Source organism: Rhinoderma darwinii, chromosome 10, assembly GCF_050947455.1.
Source record: "Rhinoderma darwinii isolate aRhiDar2 chromosome 10, aRhiDar2.hap1, whole genome shotgun sequence".
NCBI lineage: Eukaryota > Metazoa > Chordata > Amphibia > Anura > Rhinodermatidae > Rhinoderma > Rhinoderma darwinii.
In genome coordinates, this window is record NC_134696.1 from 27,430,103 (window position 1) to 27,454,140 (window position 24,038).

A 24,038-nucleotide genomic window follows, 5' to 3' on the forward strand; every position below is an offset into this window, starting at 1 on the left:
ACTGAAACAACAAGCAAGATGTGGGCCGGTTATCACAAAGCCTCAGGAGTCATTTACAAGATTACTTGTGTTTCTTTGAGTTTGCAGCGATTACACAGGGGATCCTTTAATGCCATCACAGGCTCGTGTCAGCTGCCTTTGATATTACTAAGCCTAATATATCTGGGAATTGTTTCCCTTTCTTTAACCTCCCCAATTTAAATGAAGAATGAGGAATAAACGTGTTCATTGTATTTTAATATTCTTGAGAAAGGTGCCAGGCATACGAGATTGTTTCGTACCAATTATCTTTATCTATTTACAATGCACCCACTTTACATATATTTTTGGCATTTTGCAGGTGAACGACGTGAATTTTGAGAACATGAGCAATGATGATGCTGTCAGAGTTTTAAGGGAAATTGTATCCAAGCCAGGGTATGTAATAACTAAGATGGAGTTTTGTATTCTGCGGAAATCCAGCAGTTTAGACACTTAGCGGGCAATTTATTAAAGGGGTTTTCCAGCCAGTAACAAATTATGGCCTATCCTCAGGATAAGCCATCAATAACTGATGGGTCGGAGTCCGACTCCCGGGACCCCCTCTGATCAGCTGTTTTGAAGGTGGTGCAGCTTGTACGTGCGCTGCTTCCCCTTAATTTCTACTTGCTCATTGTGAATCTTCGACACGCATTTAAACAGCTGATGCCGAGAGTCGGACTCCTACCTGTCTAATATTGATGGCCTATCCTAAGGATAGGTTATCAATTTTATAATCCAGGATTACCCCTTTAATAACCATAGAGATCTTTTGTTAGGTATTTAAAATCCTACAGGGAAGAGTGACATATCCATGTAATGACCACCCTAAGGTCAACTTCACTGATTAAATGGGACAAAAAAAAAGAGTTTGTTTCTCGTAGTTGATGAAGAACTTATTTTGTGGGTCATTGTCACGTGATACATTTTGTTGTTCTTCCAGGCCAATAAGCCTCACTGTAGCTAAATGTTGGGATCCTACGCCAAGGAGCTACTTCACCATTCCAAGAGGTAAGCAACGTATGTAAGTCCATGTCTTATTTTATTTTTTTATTAGGAAATGTTCAGCTGGCTTTACAGGGACTAATCCTTTGGCCGTTCATCAGGTGATTTAGTAAGAATCTGTCTATGCATAGAGGACATACAGGCTTTAACGGAGCAGCTGTATCTTGCACGGAATCCTGTATCCGTCAGGTCAGGGTGACTGACGGGTTCAGTGACCGCAGTCCTGCGTGTCTCTGACATGCAGGATCCACCTGTTATCGATCACATCTAAGTTATGAACTTCGATGCTATCGGTAACAGCTCGATTCTGCGTGTTAGAGACATGCAGGAGCTGCTGACATTGAACCCGTCAGTCCCCCTGACCTAACAGATAAAGGATTCAGCGCAAGATACAGCTGATCTGTATACAGAATACAAAGCAGCTGTATCTCAAAAAGTAAAAATCATTTTTAATAAAACGTATTTAGAAAGTTGCACCAAACACCCTGATACACATTTTTATTTAAAGGAAAAAAAAAAAACTATTTCAAAGGTGTACATAACCTTTAATTACCAAAAGGTATAAAAGCCACTGTTTTGGAAGTGTGTACAGAAGATGTTGACTACTTTTTACTTCTTTTGAAAATTCATATATTCCGCAAGAGCTGGCCAGTAAAATCTATCAGTATGTACATTCTCTGTAGATCTGACAGATTAGCAGGCTACAACTCTCAATCAATAGGAAATTCCACAAAGGAAAAACAAAGTCGTTCTTGAGATTACAGATCAATATCCTCAGTTCTTGGAAGACAATTGTGGTGAGGATTTTAATTGATTTGCAATAACTGGAAATCACTCCATATACTTAAAAGAGTAAAATCTTGGCTAGATAATGGACGAATGCAGGCTGACATATTGCACGTCTTACAATGTCCCTTCCATGTAAGGCTCTGTTCACATCTGTGTTGGGGTCCCATTGATCCCATTGATTGCAATGGTGACGAAGCCGGTGCCCATGGTTTCCATTAGCGTAGTCGACTACGCTTTTGCTTCTGGAAAAACGACTGATCCGGTGCACAAAAGAGACAAACGGAAACCAGGGGCACCGGCTCCGTCACCATTGCAATCAATGGAGATGGAGACGGAAACCTCTGTGTCAGTTTGTGTCTGCTCAGGGTCCTGTTCTGATGGAAACCTCCGATGGAACGTCAGAACGGGACCCCAACTCAGATGTGAACAGAGCCTAAAAGAGATAATTCTGTCCTGTTCTCCTTTCATCACAGTAACTTTTTCTTCTTTTTTTCCCCCATGTCCTATTTGTAGCGGAACCTGTGAGACCGATAGACCCGGCTGCCTGGATCACTCATACCTCAGCCCTGACGGGAACATACCCCCGTTACGGTATGAGCCCCTCCATGAGTATCATCACATGCACCAGCTCCTCATTAACAAGCTCTAAACCTGAGTTGGAAAGTAAGTCACACTGCAGCCCCCGCACTGTGTGCAGGACTTCTCCTGCTCTGGGGCAGCAGTGTAACGCAAACCCACAATCCTGCTAACTAGCCAAGCAGAAGGATGTGCTTGTTATCCTGTCTCCTGCTTGCCACTAAATCATCTAACAGATAATGTTGCTCTAAGTAGATTAGAAGTTAACGCAATGGAGGTGGGTGGCTGTTTTTTATTTGCGCAATAAGAACTATAAGACCCAGCATGATCGGCCATAATGGGATTTATAGTTCCACGGACTGAAAGGCCTAATTTACTAAAAGACACAAGATATTTACTTGGTGGCAGTATTTGTAAAATAACGAACATTTAAAGAGAACCTGTCACTGGATCATACAAGTTAAACTGGTTTACTGACCTGAATAACGCTGTTTTCCTGATTCCAGCACTGTTTTTCTTTTTTTTCCTGGACTTCCCCGTTCCAGAGATAAGACCCACGGTTGTTTTGGCTCCCTCTATGCAAATTTGCTGTAGTTAGCCATCTAGGTGGAGATAGCTCCTCTGCCTCTAATGTTGACCAATCAGCGTGAGGCAGCAAATTAGCACATAGGGAGCCAACACAACAGTGGGTCATATCTCTAAAACGGGTGGGTACAAGAAAAAAAGAAAAACAGCACTGGAATCAGGAAGACATCGCGATTCAAGTCAGTTAACCAGTTTCACTTATATGACCTAGTGACAGGTCCTCTTTAAGATAGACCTATTTTAATTGCCAGTATAACGACTGGGCTGAGATTCTAGTTCTATTGGTGGAAAGGGAATAAAGAGCACTTTTGACTATTAGAAATATTTAATATAACACAAGGGGGTTTTCCAACATGTTGGAAAACCTCCATGCAATAAATATGCTTAAATTTTGATTGATTTGGTGCTCTCGGCGGGTCTGAGTAGGGAGCAAAATCACACTGATCATCATTATGGGCAGGACATTTGCTAGCCTATGGACGCTCTTACCCCAGCATCTCAGATCCAGTTCTGCTCTAATCATGCTAGACGTCTGCATGGGCCGAGAGACCACAGATGTAGATCCGGCTATGCTACTTACACCAACATAATGTCAGGTTCATGTCTCTGCTGGTGGCCAGTCTCTCTCTCTCTCTCTCTCTCTCTCTCTGTCTCTCTCTCTCTCTCTTTCTCTCTATCTCTCTGTCTCTGCTTTTCCATTATATCATTATAATTTGTCATATAGGCAAAAGGTGGCCAGGTCAGTAGATTTATCCCATATAGTATTATTTAATCTCTTCCTAAAAAATGTTTATACATTTTTGCATTTATAGATGTACTGTTGAGATCCTCAAAATAATAATTGGAAAAACACAAAGGTACTTTAATCCAGGATATCTTTTAGGATAAAATGAACCAACGTGTGTCACTATATATATATATATATATATATATATATATATATATACCGTTTCCTCCTTGAAGTACTTAGTTTCCCCAAAATGCTTTTTTTGTAGGGGTGTTATCACAGTAAAAGGCCAAGGAAAAAACAACTACTGCTGAACTGCGCTGAAGCAGCAGCAGTAGTTTCTTTTGCGCGGACATGGCCTTTTACAAATATTTAAGGGCATCTATTTCCTTCAAGGAGGGCAAAGATACATTTTCGGACCCCTGTGGGTACATTTTACAAAGAATAAAGTTTTGATCGGAGTTTGAAAGTTGTAATAGCAACCTCCGCTCCATCAAGCGTGCCTCAAGTTTGCTATGTGGTAGTGGTTTACTGGTAGATTATATTGAACTGGTGGAAAGGGGCACCTAGGCATGTATGCTCTTTTTATTGACTCAAATATTTCCTTAGTAGAGTCACATAACCAATTCCCTTGGTTTGACTTTTCACCTTAGCAGAAAAGGACCTTATATCCATTGTTCCGGGTCTGCAGTCACGGTTTTGAAGTTCGAGAGGGAGGTGATAATGTATCCTCTTTCTTATTTAAAGGGGACATTTGTAAATGTGATCTGTTTTCTTATGTCCTGTGACATTGTTGACCTGTGCTGGGTATTGACCTCTTGGGTTTTAGTTAATAATTCCTGTCACTTTAAAGATAAATGCTTCTTTTTTGGTGTCAAGTTGACCATACAGGTTTCATATTTCTGTGGGCAATAGACCTAAAAAACCAGTGACCCGTGGGGATCATGACACCTGTGGTGAACTGAATTGAAACTAGTAGTACAGAAAAACATTCACATAGACAGGGGTTGTCTTGATGAGGAGGTTTATTTTAAATAAATCTGCCGCCCTTCAGACCTGGGGATGGGCTTTTGGAAACCTCCACTACATATGCTGCCCCGATAAGGCTTAACTGTTGTTGTAATACATTTGCTATGTTACATCTATTCCACATTTACCTACTGACCTGGCACAAATGGCTTCTGTCCTTTTTCCCCCCATTGCTTGGCTGAAGGCCTACCTTGCTTTTCATAAATGTTTATTATAGCATTGTATGTTTATTAAAGGGAGACTATAGTCCAAAAAGAAGGATTACCATGTGCAGATCCTATAAGGTTTATTAATAATCATTAGGAAAATCAATGTAACGCTAAAGAAAATCATTGTACTTCACCTTGACTGATCTATTGATATGCAAGTGATCTAATTAACGCTCCTGCAATCCCCACGTAGTCATAAGTCATTTACTTTTCTGTTGATGCAACACTTAAATCCTACTTTGATGAATCTGACAAGTGATGCAAAGCAAGGGAGCAGTGGTGAATAAACTCGCCTAGTGGAGTTGCGCAACTTCAGGCACAAGACTGAGGCCTCATGCACACTTCAGACACCGTTTTCACGGCCGTTTTTGACGGATCCGTGTGCCCGTTTTAGCGGCCGTTTGCACTCCGTGTTTCCGAGCGCCGAGCATGGTACTGTCCAGGGTGCTGATAGACATAATGGGCTGCACTCATCGGCGGTAACTCTTTCAGCAACCTTGACAGTACCATGCTCGGTGCTCGGAAAATAAAATTTTAATGAAATAAAAATAAATAAATAAGTTCATACTTACTTTCCTCCTGTCCGGCCTCCAGCGATGACGTTTCAGCCCCCTGTAGATAACGCCTTACAGCCCCCCTATAGATAACGTCTTACAGCCCCAAATCCCGCCTGTAGATAACGCCATACAGCCCCCCCCTGTAGAGAACGCCATGCAGCCCCCCCTGTAGAGAACGCCATACAGCCCCCCTGTAGAGAACGCCATACAGCCCCCCTGTAGAGAACGCCATACAGACCCCCTCCTGTAGATAACTCCATATAGCCCCCCCCCCCAAAAAAAAACAAACGGCCTATTGTTTGTCCTACAAAAGACATGCATCCCCTATCCACAGGATAGGGGATACATGTGTGATCGCTGGCAGCGATAAGGAGAACGGGGGACCGAAAGTCCCCCGAAGTTCTCCATGACAAACCTCAGACTTCCGGCATCTGAGCAGTTCAATAAAAATGAAAGGAGCACTGGTCACGCATGCGCACAAGCGCGACCGGTGCGCAAGTCATTTCTATGGAGCTGCAGACAGACACCGGAAGTTCGAGGTTTGTCATGGAGAACTTCGGGGGACTTTCGGTCCCCCATTCTCCTTATCGCTGCCAGCGATCACACATGTATCCCCTATCCTGTGGAGAAGGGGATGCATGTCTTTTGTAGGAAGAAACCCTTAAGTGGCGTCGCACTGTAGCAGCCATAGCGGCTGCTAGCGGAGCCTCCTGCCATGCTGCGGGCCCCGTAGCAGCCGCTACGGCTGCTATAGCGGTAGTTACGCCACTGCATCTATGAGCATCATACCAAGCACAAGCCAATGTTCTGTGATAATAATCCAGAGCGTTGCGATAACAATCCAGTGCTCTGAGATAGTAAACCAGTGCTATGAGGTAATAAGCAAATGCTCTGAGATATTAAACCAGTGCTGTGATGCAATAATGCAGTGCCCTGAGACATGCCAGTGCTGTGAGGTAATAAGCCAGTGCTCTGAATTAGAAAGCCAGTGCTGTGAGGTATTACACCAGTGCCCTGGAACAATAAATCAATGATGTGATGTAATAAGCCAGTGCTCTGAAAAGGTAACCCAGTGCTGTCAGATAATAAGCCAGTGCTCCGAGATAATGAGACAGTTCTGTGAGGGAATTAGCCAGTGCCCTGAGATAGAAATCCAATGCTTTCAGGTAATAAGCCAATGCTAGGAGATAATGAAACAGTGCTGTGGGGTAATAAACCATTCTCCAGAGATAATAAGCCAGTGACCTGAAATAATATGCCAGTGCTGTGAGGTAATAAGTCAGTGCCCTGAGACAATGCTGTGAGATAATGAAACAGTGCTGTGGGGTAATAAACCATTCCCCGGAGGTAATAAGCCAGTTCTCTGAGATAGTAACCCAGTGCTGTGAGAGAATAAGACAGTGCTTTCAGATAGTGGGACAGTGCTGTGAGGTAATAACCCATTCCCCTGAGATAATAAGCCAGTGCTGTGGGATAATAAGCCTATGCCCTGAAATAAGCCAGTGCTGTGAGATAATAAGCCAGTGCTCTGAGATAATGAGATAGTGCTGTGAGGTAATAACCCATTCCCCTAAAATAAGCCAGTGCTGTGAGGTAATAATCCAGTGCCCTGAGATAATAAACCAGTGCTGTGAGGTAATAATCCAGTGCCCTGAGATAATAAACCAGTGCTGTGAGGTAATAATCCAGTGGCCTGAGATAATAAACCAGTGCTGTGAGGTAATAATCCAGTGCCCTGAGATAATAAACCAGTGCTGTGAGGTAATAAGCCAGTGTCGTGACATAATAAACCAGTGCTGTGAGGTAATAATCCAGTGGCCTGAGATAATAAACCAGTGCTGTGAGGTAATAAGCCAGTGTCGTGACATAATAAGTCTGTTCTTAAGGCAATTAACCAGCGCTGTGTCGTTATAAGCCAGTGCCGAGATAATATGCCAGTGCAAGGAGATACTTCCTCAGTATTTTATTTCATTTCCTTAAGGGCGGATTTACACGAATGTGATATATGTCCGTGCAACGCGCGTGATTTTCACACGCCTCGCACGGACCTATATTAGTCTATGGGGCCGTGCAGACAGTCCGTGATTTTTACGCAGCGTGTGCCCGCTGCGTAAAACTCACGACATGTCCAATATTTCTGCGTTTCTCGCGCATCATGCACCCATTGAAGTCAACGGGTGTGTGAAAATCACGCGCACCACATGGAAGCACTTCCGTGAGACGCGCGTGATTCGTGCAACAGCAGTAAAAAGAATGATTGAAAACAGAAAAGCACCACGTGCTTTTCTGTTTACAAACATACAGAGTGTCATAATAATGGCGGCCGCTCGAAAATCACGCAGCCGCGCATCATATGGTGATGACACACGGAGATGTTAAGTGCCTTTTGCGCACGCAAAACGCCGCCTTTTTTGCGCGCGCAAAACGCACACGCTCGTGTAAATTTGCCCTTAAGACAAAGATGCACACTGAAATTATTGGATTCATTGATTAGGCTACAAAATGATCTGATCAGTGAGCAATTTGGCTGTGAAGACCATAACAAGATCTAGTCATGGGCTGCATATCTGGGCTGCAGTTCTCATGACCTGGCACATGATGATGTCACATCCATTCTACTAAACCTCATCATTTGGTGAAGCAGATCATCATGTATGGCCAGTCAGTACAGAGATGGTTACTCCCCTCTAACAATGTTATTACTAGAAGGTTTACAATAGAAAAAGTTTTAATCTATTTTTATATATAATTTAAAATGTATATAAAGCCATTGGTATCTTGGGTTTAATGGTCCCTCATTCGAGCACCTTTCTCTTTGGACTACAGTTTCCCTTTAAATAATTACAACCTATTCGAGATATCGGAATTAACACTTTTAACTTTATTTTAATCCAGAACTGGAAGAGTCTCCTCTGTCTGTGAAGAGCGACATGGCGACTATAGTGAAAGTAATGCAACTGCCAGATTCAGGCCTGGAAATTCGAGACCGTATGTGGCTGAAGATTACAATATCCAATGCGGTCATTGGTAGGTCTATCACGATGTTGTAATACCCTCATAGTATTATTATCTTACAATGCTCATTATTACTCAATGATGTCATATTTTGTCATTTTTTAACGTCCTAAGACCCTGTTCACACTGAGTTTTTTTATTGTTGGAAAACGCACCAAAAAACTTCCGAAAATGACTCCTGTTGATTTCAATGTGAGTCCGAGGCGTTTTTTTCCCTGGAAAAAGAAGCGACATGCCCTTTTACGTCTCTGACCTCCCATTTCGCAGCGTTTTTGCCCGTGGCGCTTAATGGCCGTAGGCGAAAAACGCCACGAAAATCGCGGCAAACGGCGTGCAGGCAGATCAAAATCTGCCACAAAATTGCAGACGGAATTTTGAGGCTAAATTTTCAGCCTGCAAAAAGCTCGGTGTGAACAGGGCCTTATTGTATATGTTTCAGTATTTATTCCTGAATACCATGATTTTTCCTGGTGTTCTTCAGTTATGTTAATGTCCTACATGGGTCACTGATACACTACAGTGTTCACAAGGTTGTCACATAGATTTCCACAGATCTATAATGACCTATGAAACAAAATGCTTATACAGAGTTACATCCCTTTGATCCCTCTCTCCCACTTTATTGTCTGTTCAAGTGTCAGTCTTCACTGTACTTCTGATATTCTATTCATGGACCACAATGTTTGGACTTTAGGCTGCTCCCATATAGTGCATGAAATTGTAGGAATACATAAAAAACTAGAAATTAAATAGTAAGATAAATATCTTTTTTTTAAATCAAACAACTGTTTATTGAAAATATACAATATACATCTGTCATCTGCTATAAATCCACTTTCAGCAGAGAAATAAAATTTACATTACACATATCATCTTGTCATATAAATTCTGTGTATACATTACATATTTCCCATATGGTTCTTTAATAACATCCCCACCCCCCAACCTTAACTCCCTTCCACACCCCTTCCCCCCCTGCGCGTCCATGTCTCTATCCCTTGATATATCTCACTCCACTTTTATTGACCTCCCAATCCATAGTATTGTGTCCATTTACCCCATTGCTTATCATATTTATGAATCGCTCCACGTTTCATATATATTCTTCGCTCCAAAGCCACCGTATATGTAACATAACTCACTAGTTCAGAAACCTCCGGGGGATCCCCCTGCAGCCAGTATTTAGCAATCAATTTTCTTGCGTGATATAGTACTTTTTTAATGGATAGCAGTTCAGCCCTATCTTCTTCCACCCCTCCCATGCAGCCCAACAGGTATATCTTAGGATCCAGTGGGAATTCCCTGCCATATATCCGAGACACCATTTCTTTAATCTCTCCCCAGTATCCGTGCAACCTCGGACAACTCCAGAACATGTGTTTCAGATCTGCCCCATCCAATAAACATCTTTGACATTCCATTGTAGATCTAAGCCGCATTTGCCAGAGCACCTTAGGTGTTCTATACACTCTGTGTAGGAGAAAAAGCTGCGACCTCCTATGCGCCACACTAAGGGAGAGGACTTTCGGTGACTCTAATATTTCCCCCCACTCGTCCTCTGTCAATGTTCCCACATCTCTTTCCCATTTTGTTTTAACTTCTGCCATCGGATCTCCTAGAAATTTGAGAAGCAGCGTGCCATATACTAGAGATATAAGCCCTTTTGTGTCTCTTGCCCCCAGTATCTGTTCCACCACTCCCATACTGGAACAACCCATATCCAGCACCCTTGCCTGTGCTTGTGCCGCATGCCGCAGTTTAAGGTATTGATAAAATAACCTATGGGGGAGGCCAAACTCTTCCTGAAGCTGTGAGAAAGGTTTAAAAATTCCCTCATCATATAGCTGACTCACCATTCGAACTCCATTTTGCTCCCACTCCTGAAATCCCTCCAGTGTGTTAACCTCCCCAAGGTATGGATTGTTCCAGATGGGCATGTAATTAGAGCACCCCGTGACTCCCAGTATGGCCTTACATTCCCACCAAACCTTATGAAGCAATAACAAGGTAGGTTTTCCTCTCGCCTCCCTCTTCAATTTATGGGATTCCAAGGCCTCTAGCATACTCATGCGTTGCCCCAGGTAGAATAGCAGCTTCCCCCTGGAATCCCAATCCTCTCTATCTTTCCATCCTGCAAAGTGCTGCAACTGCGCCGCCAAGTAATATACCCACGCATTTGGGATAGCTAACCCACCTTGCTCCTTTGGTAACTGCAATTTTTCCATTTTAATTCGAGGAATCCCCCTTTTCCACACCAAGTCCCTGAACAGGTTATGAATCCTCCTGAACCAATACTTAGGTAACCACATTGGAGCGTTGTGTATCACATAAAGGATTTGGGGCATTAAAATCATTTTAATTACATTCGCCCGTCCCAGTGCTGAGAGCGGTAACTTCAACCAAATTTTTGATCTATCTTGGATCTTTTCCAATAGGGGTTTCACATTTAGGGCAACAAATTCCTGCACCTTTGCCGAAACTGTAATCCCCAGGTACTTAAATTCCTTCACACAGGGTATATTCACCCCTCTCACCACCACCGGCAGACTCAAAGGGGTAAGCGGCAGTAGCACTGACTTACTCCAGTTGATTCTCAACCCCGAGAATTTACCAAAGCTTTCCAGCACATTCATAACTGCCGGCAACGACCGATCTAGTCCCCTTAAAAATAACAAAACATCATCCGCATATAAGGCTATACGCTCCTCTAAGTCCCCATATCTAAATCCTTCAATATCCGGATGCTGTCTCACAACATTCGCTAAGGGCTCAATTGCTAAAGCAAATAACAACGGGGATAACGGGCATCCCTGACTCGTCCCCCTTTCCAGAGCAAAGATCTCAGACATCCTTCCATTAGCTCGAATTCTTGCCATTGGCTGTTTGTATAACAGTCGTACCCAGGTAATAAAGTTGTTCCCAAACCCCATGCGTTTCATCACCGCCCACATATACCCCCACTCTACACTATAAAAAGCTTTAGCGGCATCTAGGGATAACACTGCTCTAGACCGAGCATCTTCAGTATCTGCCTGAATATTCAGGAACAGCCTTCTCAGATTAACTGCCGTAGATTTTGATGGCATAAACACTGACTGGTCTGGGCCAACAATGGTGGTCACTACTTTCGTTAGCCTATTGGCAAGAATTTTTGCAAGAATTTTAACATCTGAGGTCAACAGTGAGATTGGCCGATAAGATTCAGGCATAGTCTTGTCTTTCCCCTCCTTAGGAATAACTACTATGGCAGCCTCAGACATTGACCGGGGCAGACACCCCCTCACAAAACCATCCTGAAACACTGTCAATAACTCTGGCAGAAGCACATCACCGCAGGTTTTATACAGCTCCACTGGTATGCCATCTAGCCCTGGTGCCTTTTCATTTGCCATTGAACTCACCGCTTGTTGTATTTCCTCCAGAGTTAGTGGTGCCTCCAGCCCCTCCCTATCTTCTGCCTTCAGCGTGGCCCACGTCATACCCTCTAAATAGTCTGCCAATAGCGCTCCCGTATAGTCAACTTTAGAGCTATATAGTTCAGTATAGTAAGATTTCAACACCTTCAGCACAGTTCCTGTGTCTTTGGCCACCCCCCCTTTCCCGTCCTGTAAGCAATGAACAAACGCACTATCTTGTGCAGGCCTAGCTATAGTGGCCAACAATCTACCTGTCATTTCCCCCTCCTCATAATATTTCTGTTGCATAAAAAGTCGTTTATTAGCCGCCTGTTCCATCACATGGTCCCTCAATAGTTTCTGGGCATTCTTCCACTGAGCAAGCGTATCTGCCGTGCAGTGTGTAACATGACTCTCTTCTGTTAGTGTTACCCTATTTGACAATTCCACACCCATTTGTTTAGTCCTATTCTTAATGGCCGTAATCTCTCGTATATATACCCCTCTAATATATGCCTTCATCGCATCCCACAAGACGTCGACAGGCACCGTGCCAGAATTAAATTCAAAATACTCCTGTAGACTCGAGGCTATTTTTTCCCCCCCTACCAATTGAATCCAGAACGGATTTAACCGCCAATGCATTCTAAGTCCTCCCTCCTGAGGACCGGTGTTGACTTTCATTAGCATTGGAGAGTGATCTGACAGCGATCGCGGCAAGTATTCCACCTCTTCAACACACACAACTCCCAGACTATTACTAAATATCAAATCCAACCTGGACAGTGATCCATATGTAGAAGAGACACAGGAATATTGCACAGTAGATGGCCATTTAGCTCGCCATACATCCGTAAACCCCACCTCCGTCATATATTTTCCAAACGATGTCATCCCGGCTTCCATTCCCCCTCCATTCCCGAGGAATTTATCACGCGCCTTATCCATTATATTGTTAAAGTCCCCCATTAGTATAGTGGGGACCATCGGCCAGCCAGTCAATTTCTCGAACACTTCCCGTATGGGGACCACAGAGTATGGGGGAGGCACATACAGTATCACTATAATACATTCCCAGTTAAAAAGTTTACAATGTACCCCTACATATCTACCTTCCCGATCACTGAATGAGTCCAGGCAACTAAACGGTAGGCTCCGATGTACCAAGAGACTAACCCCTCTTGAGTATGTGGAATGAAAGGAGTGGAAACTGTGCCTAATCCAGGTTCTATGCGCCTGATGGGCCGTGTCTTTGGTCAGGTGAGTCTCTTGCAATCCCATCACCCCAGCAGACTGTCTTTTCAATGAATCAAAAATAGCCCTGCGTTTTGTAGCCTCCCCCATACCCCTGACATTCCAGGACATAAAATTTACCCTTCCCCCCATCTAATCAAGACTTGGATTTGACATTGAGATATACCATATAATACAACACACTTCTGAATACGGCACGCTTTAACCTCCCACCCCCCACCCCCCCCCCCCCGGCAACACATCCCCTTCCCCCCTGTTATATCCCTCAACTCCCCCTCTTGCCATAAACTTACCCTCCTAAGAGGGCCAGGGCAGGCGAACAATTCGCCCTTATCGAGACATTTCAGCACCTTATTCACAGTGTATAAATACATGTAAAATATTCTATGCATTATACTTCAGAAGCTCCGATCCTCCCGCCACCAGAATACAGTATATACATATTATCTTCACATTTCAAGTAATCATATCACGGTCAACCTTCCAGTATTCCCCCCCCTTCCTTCCCTATTTCTAAAATAAAAGAATTTCAACTCCTCTCCAACAATTCAGCGTTTCAACGTACACCCGCATTTCTTTCTCCTCTCCCCCCATCAGCAACAGTCCCATCAGGAACCTTCAGGTGCGCACAGCAACTTCTTCCCTCTCCTGACGAAGACGATCCTCATGGCTGTCCAGCCATCTGAGCACATCCTTTGGGTTTTCAAAAAATTGGACAGTCCCCAGTGCCACCACCCGCAGCTTCGCTGGATATAACATGGAGTATTGGACTCGAAGATTCCTCAGCCGTTTTTTTATATCTAGGAACTGCAGTCGTCGCTTCTGTATCTCAGCTGAGAAATCTGGATAAAAGGAGATTTTCGCCCCGTTCACACTAATATCTTGGCGTTCCCGGGCTTTCCTAAGAATCAGATCTCGGTCTTTGTAATGAAGCAATTTCACCAAAACTGGCCTGGGCGGTCTTCCAGGTGGGCCAGGTCGAGTGGGAACTCTATGTGCTCTTTCCACTGCAAACAATGGCGTCAAGAATTCTTTGCCAAACACTTCTAGCAGCCATTTTTCAAAATAAGAATCTGGATGGGCCTCTTCCACTTTCTCCGGGATCCCCACCATCCTCACATTATTTCGGCGCAAACGATTCTCCAAGTCGTCCGTTTTGGACAAAAGGTAATTTACATCCACAGCCGTTGCATTCACATCTCTCCGCATGGGCAGCATTCTGTCTTCCAGCTCACTGACCCGACCCTCCACCGCCGTTGTACGTTCAGACACTTTCTGCAGGTCATGTCGTATAATAGAAATATCCTCTTTGATCCCCCCCACCTGGCAGGTAAGCTTGGCTAGAGTAGAATTGCACTGGCTTACCGCCAAAAAAACGTCTGCCAAGGTGGGTCCAGGCACTGCCTTGTCATGCATGCCTCCTTCCGATCCGTGTGCATGGTTATCCGACACCCCTTCTCCATTTTCCTCCTCATCCGACTCCATCTGCGTCCTCAGTGGCTCAAACCGGGACCCGGAGCCTGAACCCCCCGCCATCCTCTCCCTACTGCTCATCTGCCCTCTGATTACAGCAGGCTTCGTAGGTGTGTGATGGGCAAAGCGCTCTAACCTCGATGCTGCCGCCCCTTTCACATCTCTGCGCTCTGTGAAGGAGCCCGCGTCGGCGCCATCTTGCTTCTTCAGCTCCTCGTCCTCTGCCGCCTTTGACTTCCGAGATCGGGTCATTATGAATGTCGGTTTTGTTCCGAAATATCGTCCCCGGGTTCTCCACCACTTCTCCTCTCGTGTTAAGTGGTTCACCGTGCAAATTAACAACTGCAGGATATAGTTTAAGGATAATGGCAGCGGGAGCTCCGGATCCTGCTTCTTCTCACATGCGCTGCTAGGCCACGCCCCTAAGATAAATATCTTTAAAAAAAAACAAACTGTTCCAGAGTTGGGAGCTGATCTGATTGACCCGGTCTGACAATTTTTTTTTCAATAGCCGTATGCAATATCATATTTCTTCCATAGAGATCGCTGCAAGGAAAATGATCAGCTGATGGCCACTTCCTCCAGCAAAAATACTGTTTTCCAGGGGTCTCGGGAACTGACTGTAAGGGTATGTTCACACGGCCTATTTTCAGCCGTTTTTCGGGCCATAAACGCCCGAAAAACGCCCGAAAACTCGGAAGCATAACACCTCCAAACATCTGCCCATTGATTTCAATGGGAAAACGGCGTTCTGTTCCGACGGAGCGTTTTTCGCTGCGTTTTTTTACGGGTTAAAAAAACGGCCGCGAAAAAGAAGTGCAGGACTCTTCTTGGAACGTTTTTGGAGCTGTTTTCCAAAGACTATTGAAAAAAGCTCCAAAAACGGCTGTAAAAAAAGCAGCGAAAATCGCGAGTGGCACAAAAAACGTCTGAAAATCAGGAGCTGTTTTCTCTTGAAAACAGCTCCGTATTTTGCGACATTTTTGACTCTGCATGTGAACATACCCTAAGGGTAACGCATAAAAAAACGCCACGAAAAACGCTCCGTCGGAACAGAACGCCGTTTTCCCATTGAAATCAATGGGCAGATGTTTGGAGGCGCTCTGCTTCCTATTTTTCATTTTTTTTTTTGGGCGTTTACGGCCCGAAAAACGGCCGAAAATAGGCCGTGTGAGCATATCCTTACAGCGACTCTCATATTAGAGGGTGGTCTGTGATGACACAACTCTTTTTATATGTATTCGCTGATCTGAAAAGGATTGAATTGGTATCTGCACATACATTATGGATCTTGAATCTGTTGTCACGATGATCAAGAGTTAAATGAGTGTGACCGGTAGTAACTAAACTCAAACGCCATAAAGATTGGTGTCACTGAAGAGAGGCTAAAGGTTGCGGTGTATCAGTTACATGTCCGGATCACTTTCCGCTTTCTTTCTTTGAGTCGGACAGCTGTACATGTGTGATTATTTGTCACCGTGTGAGGTCTTTTGTATCCCTGAATTGTATCGTAGCTGTAAGAATGCAATTCTGTTCCCGCACATAACAAGATTTCATTCAAGTTCACATGTATTGTTCATTGGATGGTCGGAGTAATTATTATTCTCCACTTAGACCATTACTTCTGAATATGGACTAAATAGACCCGTAATTACTATACCCACCGCACTATACGCAGATGTATCTACTCCCATCAGTTATTAAAGGGGTATTCCCAACTCAGACATTTATGGCGTATACACAGGATATACTAGTTGTGGGTCTATCGCCTAGTTCGCCCGCCAGACATATATGCCATATCTTGTGGATAAGCCATAAATGTCTGAGTTGGGAATACCTCTTTCATTTTACTGGTACTAAACTACATGTTGGATTCTTATAAGAAAGGATTTTAGAGCAAAATTCGTCAGTCCAGCAGTTTTCCATATAATCGTTGCGATATCATGAGATATTAGTATTTTATATAGTAAAATAGGTATTTTCATAGTAATCATTCTAATATTGGAATATGAGTGCACATTATCCATCGGTTGTCTCCACAGGGGCTGATGTTGTAGACTGGTTGTACACTCACGTGGAAGGCTTCAAGGAGCGGCGCGAAGCTAGAAAATATGCCAGCAGTATGTTGAAGCATGGCTACCTCAGACACACCGTTAACAAGATCACCTTCTCAGAACAGTGCTACTATGTATTTGGGGACCTGTGTGGCAGTGAGTACCATATCTACCCTCAATGTGCCATTTCATACAAAAGAAACCAAAGTAATGTGGAAAGTAAAAGAGAGTTAAGATAGATCTGTGATCTCCAAACCAACCTGTCGCTTTCCAGCTGTTGCAAAACTACCACTCCCAGCATGCCCTGACATCCTGCTGCTGTCATGGCATTCTTGGAGTGGTAGTTTGTGCAACAGCTGGAAAACCACCGTTTGTAGCCTACTGATGGTATGACTGCCAATGACTGAAGAGACTTGCAGGTTTTTAACAGTCCAGATTCCCTGAGGTACAGTGTCCCATTGCTCATTAGATGTATTGTGTAATATCATGTCCTGCAAAAAATTAAATTTACGCCACAACATTAAGGGTATGTGCACACACACTAATTACGTCCGTAATTGACGGACGTATTTCGGCCGCAAGTACCGGACCGAACACAGTGCAGGGAGCCGGGCTCCTAGCATCATAGTTATGTACGATGCTAGGAGCCCCTGCCTCTCCGTGGAACTACTGTCCCGTACTGAAAACATGATTACAGTACGGGACAGTTGTCCTGCAGAGAGGCAGGGACTCCTAGCATCGTACATAACTATGATGCTAGGAGCCCGGCTCCCTGCACTGAGTTCGGTCCGGGACTTGCGGCCGAAATACGTCCGTCAATTACGGACGTAATTAGTGTGTGTGCACATACCCTAAAGCATAAGATTATTCAAAATAAAAGGTTTAGGCCTCATGCATGTTTTTGAGTCCGCAATGCATCCGTGCGGATGAATTGCGGACCCATTCATTTCTATGGGCCCATATGCACGACTGTGGTTTACATGGACCATGTGGGGGCCGCAATCGTGGCCCACTAAAACTCAGGACAAGTCATTTTACAGTCCGTAATTGCGGTCCGGCACCATTGAAATTAATGCCTAACTTTTGTGTGCGTGGTCAGTGATTGTGGACGGCCCACGGATGACACTGCGGCCGTCTGTGCCCGTAATCACGGGCCGTGCACATGGCTATGGCCGTTTGCATGAGGCCTTAGTATTGAGAAGAATCAGGTGGTATGTGAAATGAACGAACAAATTATTACTTATATGGGGTCGCAGAGTATGCTCTCAACTGTTTGGGCTGGTAAAGCCTAAGGACCTCCTGCATTGACCAAGGAACATGTAAGAAACACGAAAGTGGACAACACTCTTACTTTATACGTTAAACAGAGAACTTAAAAATAAATATTGTTTTGAATTTTTTTATATTAAAATTGAAAGGATTTTTCAGGTTTAGAAAACACATTTTCTAATACATTACTGGGGATTCTGAATTAATAGAGGGGTTTATATATTTGCCAGAGCAGAAAATGGCTACAAATAGCAGCTGTCACTCTGGAGGACCCAGGACATCCCTGCATTACACAGAGCGCACAATAGATTTTAATAGGCACTGTGTAATGCTCCATTTCTCCTGTGGTGGCGCTGCACGGGGAATGAAACACTTGCTGTCAGGTTCTACAGATTACAACTGATTGATTGGGGTACCAGCTGTGGAACGCTCTGTGATCAGTTTATCATCAGGGGACCCTTATAACAAAAATGATCATCCCAAGTGTATAGCCTCTTTAATAGGGCACCCATAGAGGTGCATGGTCCCCTACTGGTCTAGCGTATACATATGATTTTATATGCAAATCTGAAAAAACTAAATTTGGCCAGTTCCATCGCATGTTATATGATGGGGTATTCTTCCCTAGAAGCTTCCTGTAATACTATCACGTACAGAGGCACCATACGTTGGCACACAGAGCCGCACGGTCTCCATGTGCTGCTATAGAGCCTTATGCCGATGTGCATGAGGCCTAAAAGAGAATATAATATGACTCTCCAAGCTTTAATGTACCCAGGAGATTGCAGGGGCAACTAATGAGTAAAATTAATGTTAAGAACCCCATACAGTAGTAGGATTTATGTTTTAGATTTGGCTTATCCCTCGTGTGTGGTACCGCACTTACATCTTTGATTCTTGTCTACACAGCAATGGGACACTAGAGAAGGATTATTATTTTTACATGTCTATCCATTTGCCTCTGTTCCTGCCTCATCGTGTTGCTGGTTGTTGTCATTTGTCTGCGTAAAGAAGAGCTAGACTTAGAATTTATTGTCTTTGGTTCAATTCGTTGGTGCGCTGGACATCAGGGTTCTTAGGGCTGATTCAGACGAACGTTGCGTTTTTGCGCGCGCAAAAAACGCGGCGTTTTGCGTGCGCAAAAACTACTTGACAGCTGCGTGTGTCATCCGTGTATGATGCGCGGCTGCGTGATTTTCGCGCAGCCGCCATCATAGAGATGAGTTTAGTCAACGTCAGTCACTGTCCAGGGTGCTGAAAGAGTTAACTGATCGGCCGATCACAATATCGAGAAACCTGTTAAAAAAAAAGAAAAAGTTCGTACTTACCGAGAACTTCCCTCCCGGCCGTTGCCTTGGTGACGCGTCCTTGATGACGCGCCTCTCTTGACATCGGGCCCCACCTCCCTGGATGACGCGGCAGTCCATGTGACTTGGCCTGTGATTGGCTGGAGCTGTCACTTGGACTGAATTGTCATCCCGGGAGGTCAGACTGGAGGAAGAAGCCGGGAGTTATCGGTAAGTCAGAACTTCTTTTTTTTATTACACGTTCATGTATATTGAGATCGGAAGTGACTGTCCAGGGTGCTGAAACAGTTTAACTCTTTCAGCACCCTGGACAGTGACTATCTCCTGACGTCGCGTACCGGAAATTTTTTTGCCGGGTTCGGCCAAAACGAGTTTGGCCGAACCCGGTGAAGTTCGGTTCAGTTGTCCGGGTTCGCTCATCTCAAAGACACTCCGTTTGGATGTTTGGAAACAGAAAAGCACGTGGTGCTTTTCTGTTTACATTCATCCTTTTGACAGCTGGTGCGCGAAACAGTCGGTTCGCACGGACAAACGCTGCGCAAAAAGCACGGACTGTCTGTACTGCCCCATAAACTTGTATTGGTCTGTGCGTGGCGCGTGAAAACCACGCGGCCCGCACGGACCCAATACACGTTCGTGTGAATCCCCCCTTAACCTGTGACAGCGCAACAAGAGATTTACCTGACACCATCCTCTTCAGCAGTCTGTATTCTGCAATCACTACTCCTTATCTCAGACATTCAATGAAAACCTAACCATATGTTTAGAGTGCGAAGAAACCTGAAGGTCTTAATTTTTTTTAAAAAGCATACGTTAACACATAGATCGTGTACAGACTCCATGTCAATATTGCCCTGGTTGGGCCTAAACTGGTATTTCCATCTTACAATGTAAAATGGCACATCGCTAAGATATGCCATTACATTATAATCAGTGGGGGGCCGAAATCTGGATCTAAGAAAAAGGGCATCTTGTAGCATCTGAGCCCCAATGCAAAACCTCTAACAGGGCCGCCCAACTTACCATGTGCCATTTATATTACTGCCATCTTCTCATGTTGCAGAGGGGCCTTTGGGCGTTCAAGTGCCTTGACCATTTGCCTGTATGGTTCCCAGATATTTTAGATCCTTGAAACACAGGCTCTAAATGCTGCAGGGCTACAAAAGAGGAATTATATACAATGACCTACAGATTTGAACGCAAATTTCATGGCTCTGGAATAAAAAACGTTATTGTGTAGATCAGCACGGTGTTTGCTCTGCCGTGCAGTCCGTTGTGATGTTCACATTGTCCCTTTACCATCCAACACATCCAGGTCACATTAGCAAACTCAACACCTGAAAAAACGTAGCTTTACCTCTATTCTTATAAATGTAGTTAGCCACAATATTGCAAATAATATTCTCGCAGCTTTAAGAATGTTTAACTTGTCAAGGATGATGGTGCGGAGGCATTTATGTTGCTCTCAGACTCGATGAGAATGGCGCCTATCAAATACACCAAGAAATTGTGATATCCGCGTGCCACAACGTAGATTTTGCCAGGAATTGATTGGCGGCCATATTTGTTTTGACCACTGTGTCTCAATGAGAGCACACCGTTATAATGTACGATCATGTATACCGTCAGAAATAACTGATAGTCCTTTGTATTTGCTCATCAGATGTGGCAGCACTGAATCTGAACGATGGGTCCAGTGGGGCATCTGATCAGGACACACTGGCACCCCTCCCGCAGTCAGCTGCTCCCTGGCCAGTAGGTCAGGGATATTCCTACCAGTACCCTCTAGCACCACCTTGCTTCCCCTCAACATACCAAGAGCCAGGATTCAGCTATGGCAGTGGCAGTGCAGGAAGCCAGCACAGTGAAGGTAAGTCCTAGAGGCCTCTCTGGTGCCCCTTTTCCTTTTTGTTTCCTGTGCTTCATGCTTTTTTTGTGTCTCTGACGGGCATGCATGAGTTTCCCATTTCATATGTATCCATTTGTTGCCATTGAATCCACTTTCATCATTTATCATGGAACTCCTAATGGATCTGTACTATCTCCTATAGAAAGATGAAGCCACGCATAGCGCACATTGAGAATGGGCACCCTCGGCTGTCTGTGGTGCACCCATCCTCTTATGCAGATGCACCGGGCATGAAAGCAGCATGCTTAGCCAGTTTATGAAGATCGTACTAATCAGATTGGAACACCCTTCCTCTATTTCAACTAGGGGTGCATAAAGTTTATTAAAAGTTTGCATAAGCAAGGCAGCTTAGACCAAAGGTAGTATATGAGTTTCTGATTAAAGGGGTTAAAGAATTATAAAAACATGGCTGCTTTCTTCAAAAAAAATAGTGCCACTCCTTTCCATGGGTTGTGTCTAGTATTGCAGCACTGTTTCATTGAATTGAACAGGGCTGAGCTGCAATACCACACTCAAACTGTGAAGAGGTGTGGCGCCGTTTTTGGAAAACAAAAAGCAGCTTTGTTTTTGTAACCCCGTACAGCCCCTTTAAGTTAGGATGACATTACGCAGGTGTGTGTTCTTCTACAGTACAGTAAGATAATAACCTGCTCCTTTATCCCCTGCTGTATCCTTTGCTACTAGTAACTGTGTTATTCCCTTGTTTTGTGCTGAGCAAGCATTAGACTGAAGGATGCATGGAAGGAATGGAGGAATCTAGGTCATCGGTAAGATTAAAACTCTGACCTCAACACCAGAGTCCGAGCATGTCCGTTCAGATATTCTGTCGGCCCTTCCTTCACCCGCCTAAGACCATTCCCACCCTTTCCCAGGTTATCACAGCTACAAACCATCCTTTCCTGGATAGCCGGTATCAGATAAAAATACTTGAGATACTAGTTCCAAAGTTGGCCATTGACATTAGACAACTGCTGGCCAAAAGGCGTACAGCTAGTTGTTATCTCATACAGTCCAAATGGAAATGCTGCAAACTGATATCAAAATGAGTATTTGGTCACCTGTGTAAATGCTCTAAAAAAAATATATATAAGTGTAAAAAATGCAGTTGCTTTGGGGTCAGTTCAAACAGAGTTTTTGGTGTTGACTTTGATGCGGAAACCGCTTTGGAATCAGCACTGCATAAAGTCAGAAATCGCTCGCGGGAAAAAAAAGCGGCATCTCCGTTCTTGCTACAGTTTCTGCTTCTAACCTCCCATTGAAATCAATGGGAGGCAGAAAAAACCTGCGGCACTCATTTCTGAGAGATTTTTGCTGCGTTTTTTAGCGCGCGGTCCTTGCATTAGCTGTAGTAACTGCGGGAGAAAAACATTATGGAAAAATGCAGAAAAAACGCTAGTAGTTCAAAATCTGCCTCCAAAATTCCTAAGGCAGAATTTTTGTGTCTGCGAAAAACTCTTATGTGAACAGGGCCTTATTCACCCATGTGTTGACATGCGACATTTCAGCCCACCGCCTTGGGCCTTTTTTTTTTTTTTTTTTACTTTATATTAAGGAGGATGTCAAGCCAGATCCACGTGTACCTTTTTTTCCATATATAAAAAAAAATAAAAATTATTTTTTTACAAAAATCTGTGTAATAAAGGTTAGGGTATGTTCACACGAGGTCATTACGTCCGTAATTGACGGACGTATTTCGGCCGCAAGTACCGGACCGAACACACTGCAGGGAGCCGGGCTCTTAGCATCATAGTTATGTACGACGCTAGGAGTCCCTGCCTCTCCGTGGAACTACTGTCCCGTACTGAAAACATGATTACAGTACGGGACAGTTGTCCTGCAGAGAGGCAGGGACTCCTAGCGTCGTACATAACTATGATGCTAGGAGCCCGGCTCCCTGCACTGTGTTCGGTCCGGTACTTGCGGCCGAAATACGTCCGTCAATTACGGACGTAATGATCTCGTGTGAACATACCCTTAGTGTGAATAAGACCTATGGGCTACAGCACTGGATGGTACATGTCTACATTTTCAATTCAACGCCAATGACACGGTCCTGATGGCGCATGTTGCCTCTGTGGTCATGTATGGTTTTGCAAGGAGAAATATATTACTCAAATTGACCATGAATAGTATCGTAAGGAAATATCCATTATGCCGTTTTGAGTCAAAGGAGAACCTGATGCAAATCTAGGATTGTGCATGACTTGCTTCACGTTGGCATTTTTTGCATGTATCTCCCTCTGCTCTGCAAGCTGTCATACATAGCAATATGTATGTGTATATGTATTATTATTATTTATTTCCATTGCTTATACAGCGGTAACATATCCCTGTACAGAGATTGTTACTATTCACATCAGTCTCCATCCGCAATGGGGCTCACAATCTAATTTCCCTATCTCAGACACACAAACTGGGGCCAGTTTCATAGGAAGCCAGTTAACCAACCAGTATGTTTTTAGAGTATGGGAGGAAACCCACGTAAACACAGAGAGAACATACAAACTGCATGCAGATGTTGTCCAAGATCTCTGCTTGCTGTCATTCAATCGGCACCTTCATTTTTTACATCCCAGGGATACAATTGTTTCCATGGTCATGTAATTTACACACAGGTATATTATCACAGGACCAGGACAGATTTGTATCCCCTAAAAATAAATAATGAATTACTATTGAATGACAGCAAGAAGAGATCTTGAAAACGGTGAGAAATTGATACTGCTTGTTCAGTGTCTTTACAGTGCATGCTCTTCTGTTGTGAATTGTAGTGTAAAGAGAAAAGGTTTGATGTGGGGAAATGAAATCTTCCAGAATGCTATAGGCGCTTACGTAAACTGCTGGGGGGGGGGGGGGGGGGCGGGGTC

The 24,038-nt window shown here is 44.0% G+C and overlaps 1 protein-coding gene across 3 annotated transcripts in view; it reads left to right on the plus strand.

Annotated features, from left to right (window-relative positions):
• Nucleotides 1-24,038, plus strand: part of DVL1 (dishevelled segment polarity protein 1) — a 135,424-nt gene that overhangs the window by 107,771 nt on the left and 3,615 nt on the right. The window contains exons 9-15 of one of the 3 annotated variants that reach the window (XM_075839623.1): nucleotides 341-417; nucleotides 962-1,029; nucleotides 2,326-2,475; nucleotides 8,391-8,522; nucleotides 16,675-16,842; nucleotides 20,926-21,132; nucleotides 21,891-21,938. In XM_075839623.1, the coding sequence (XP_075695738.1) occupies nucleotides 341-417; nucleotides 962-1,029; nucleotides 2,326-2,475; nucleotides 8,391-8,522; nucleotides 16,675-16,842; nucleotides 20,926-21,132; nucleotides 21,891-21,901 (813 nt within the window). In that variant the 3' untranslated portion in view covers nucleotides 21,902-21,938. The remainder of the gene's footprint in view (nucleotides 1-340; nucleotides 418-961; nucleotides 1,030-2,325; nucleotides 2,476-8,390; nucleotides 8,523-16,674; nucleotides 16,843-20,925; nucleotides 21,133-21,890; nucleotides 21,939-24,038) is intronic. The other 2 variants (XM_075839621.1, XM_075839622.1) reach the window with 2 other exon arrangements.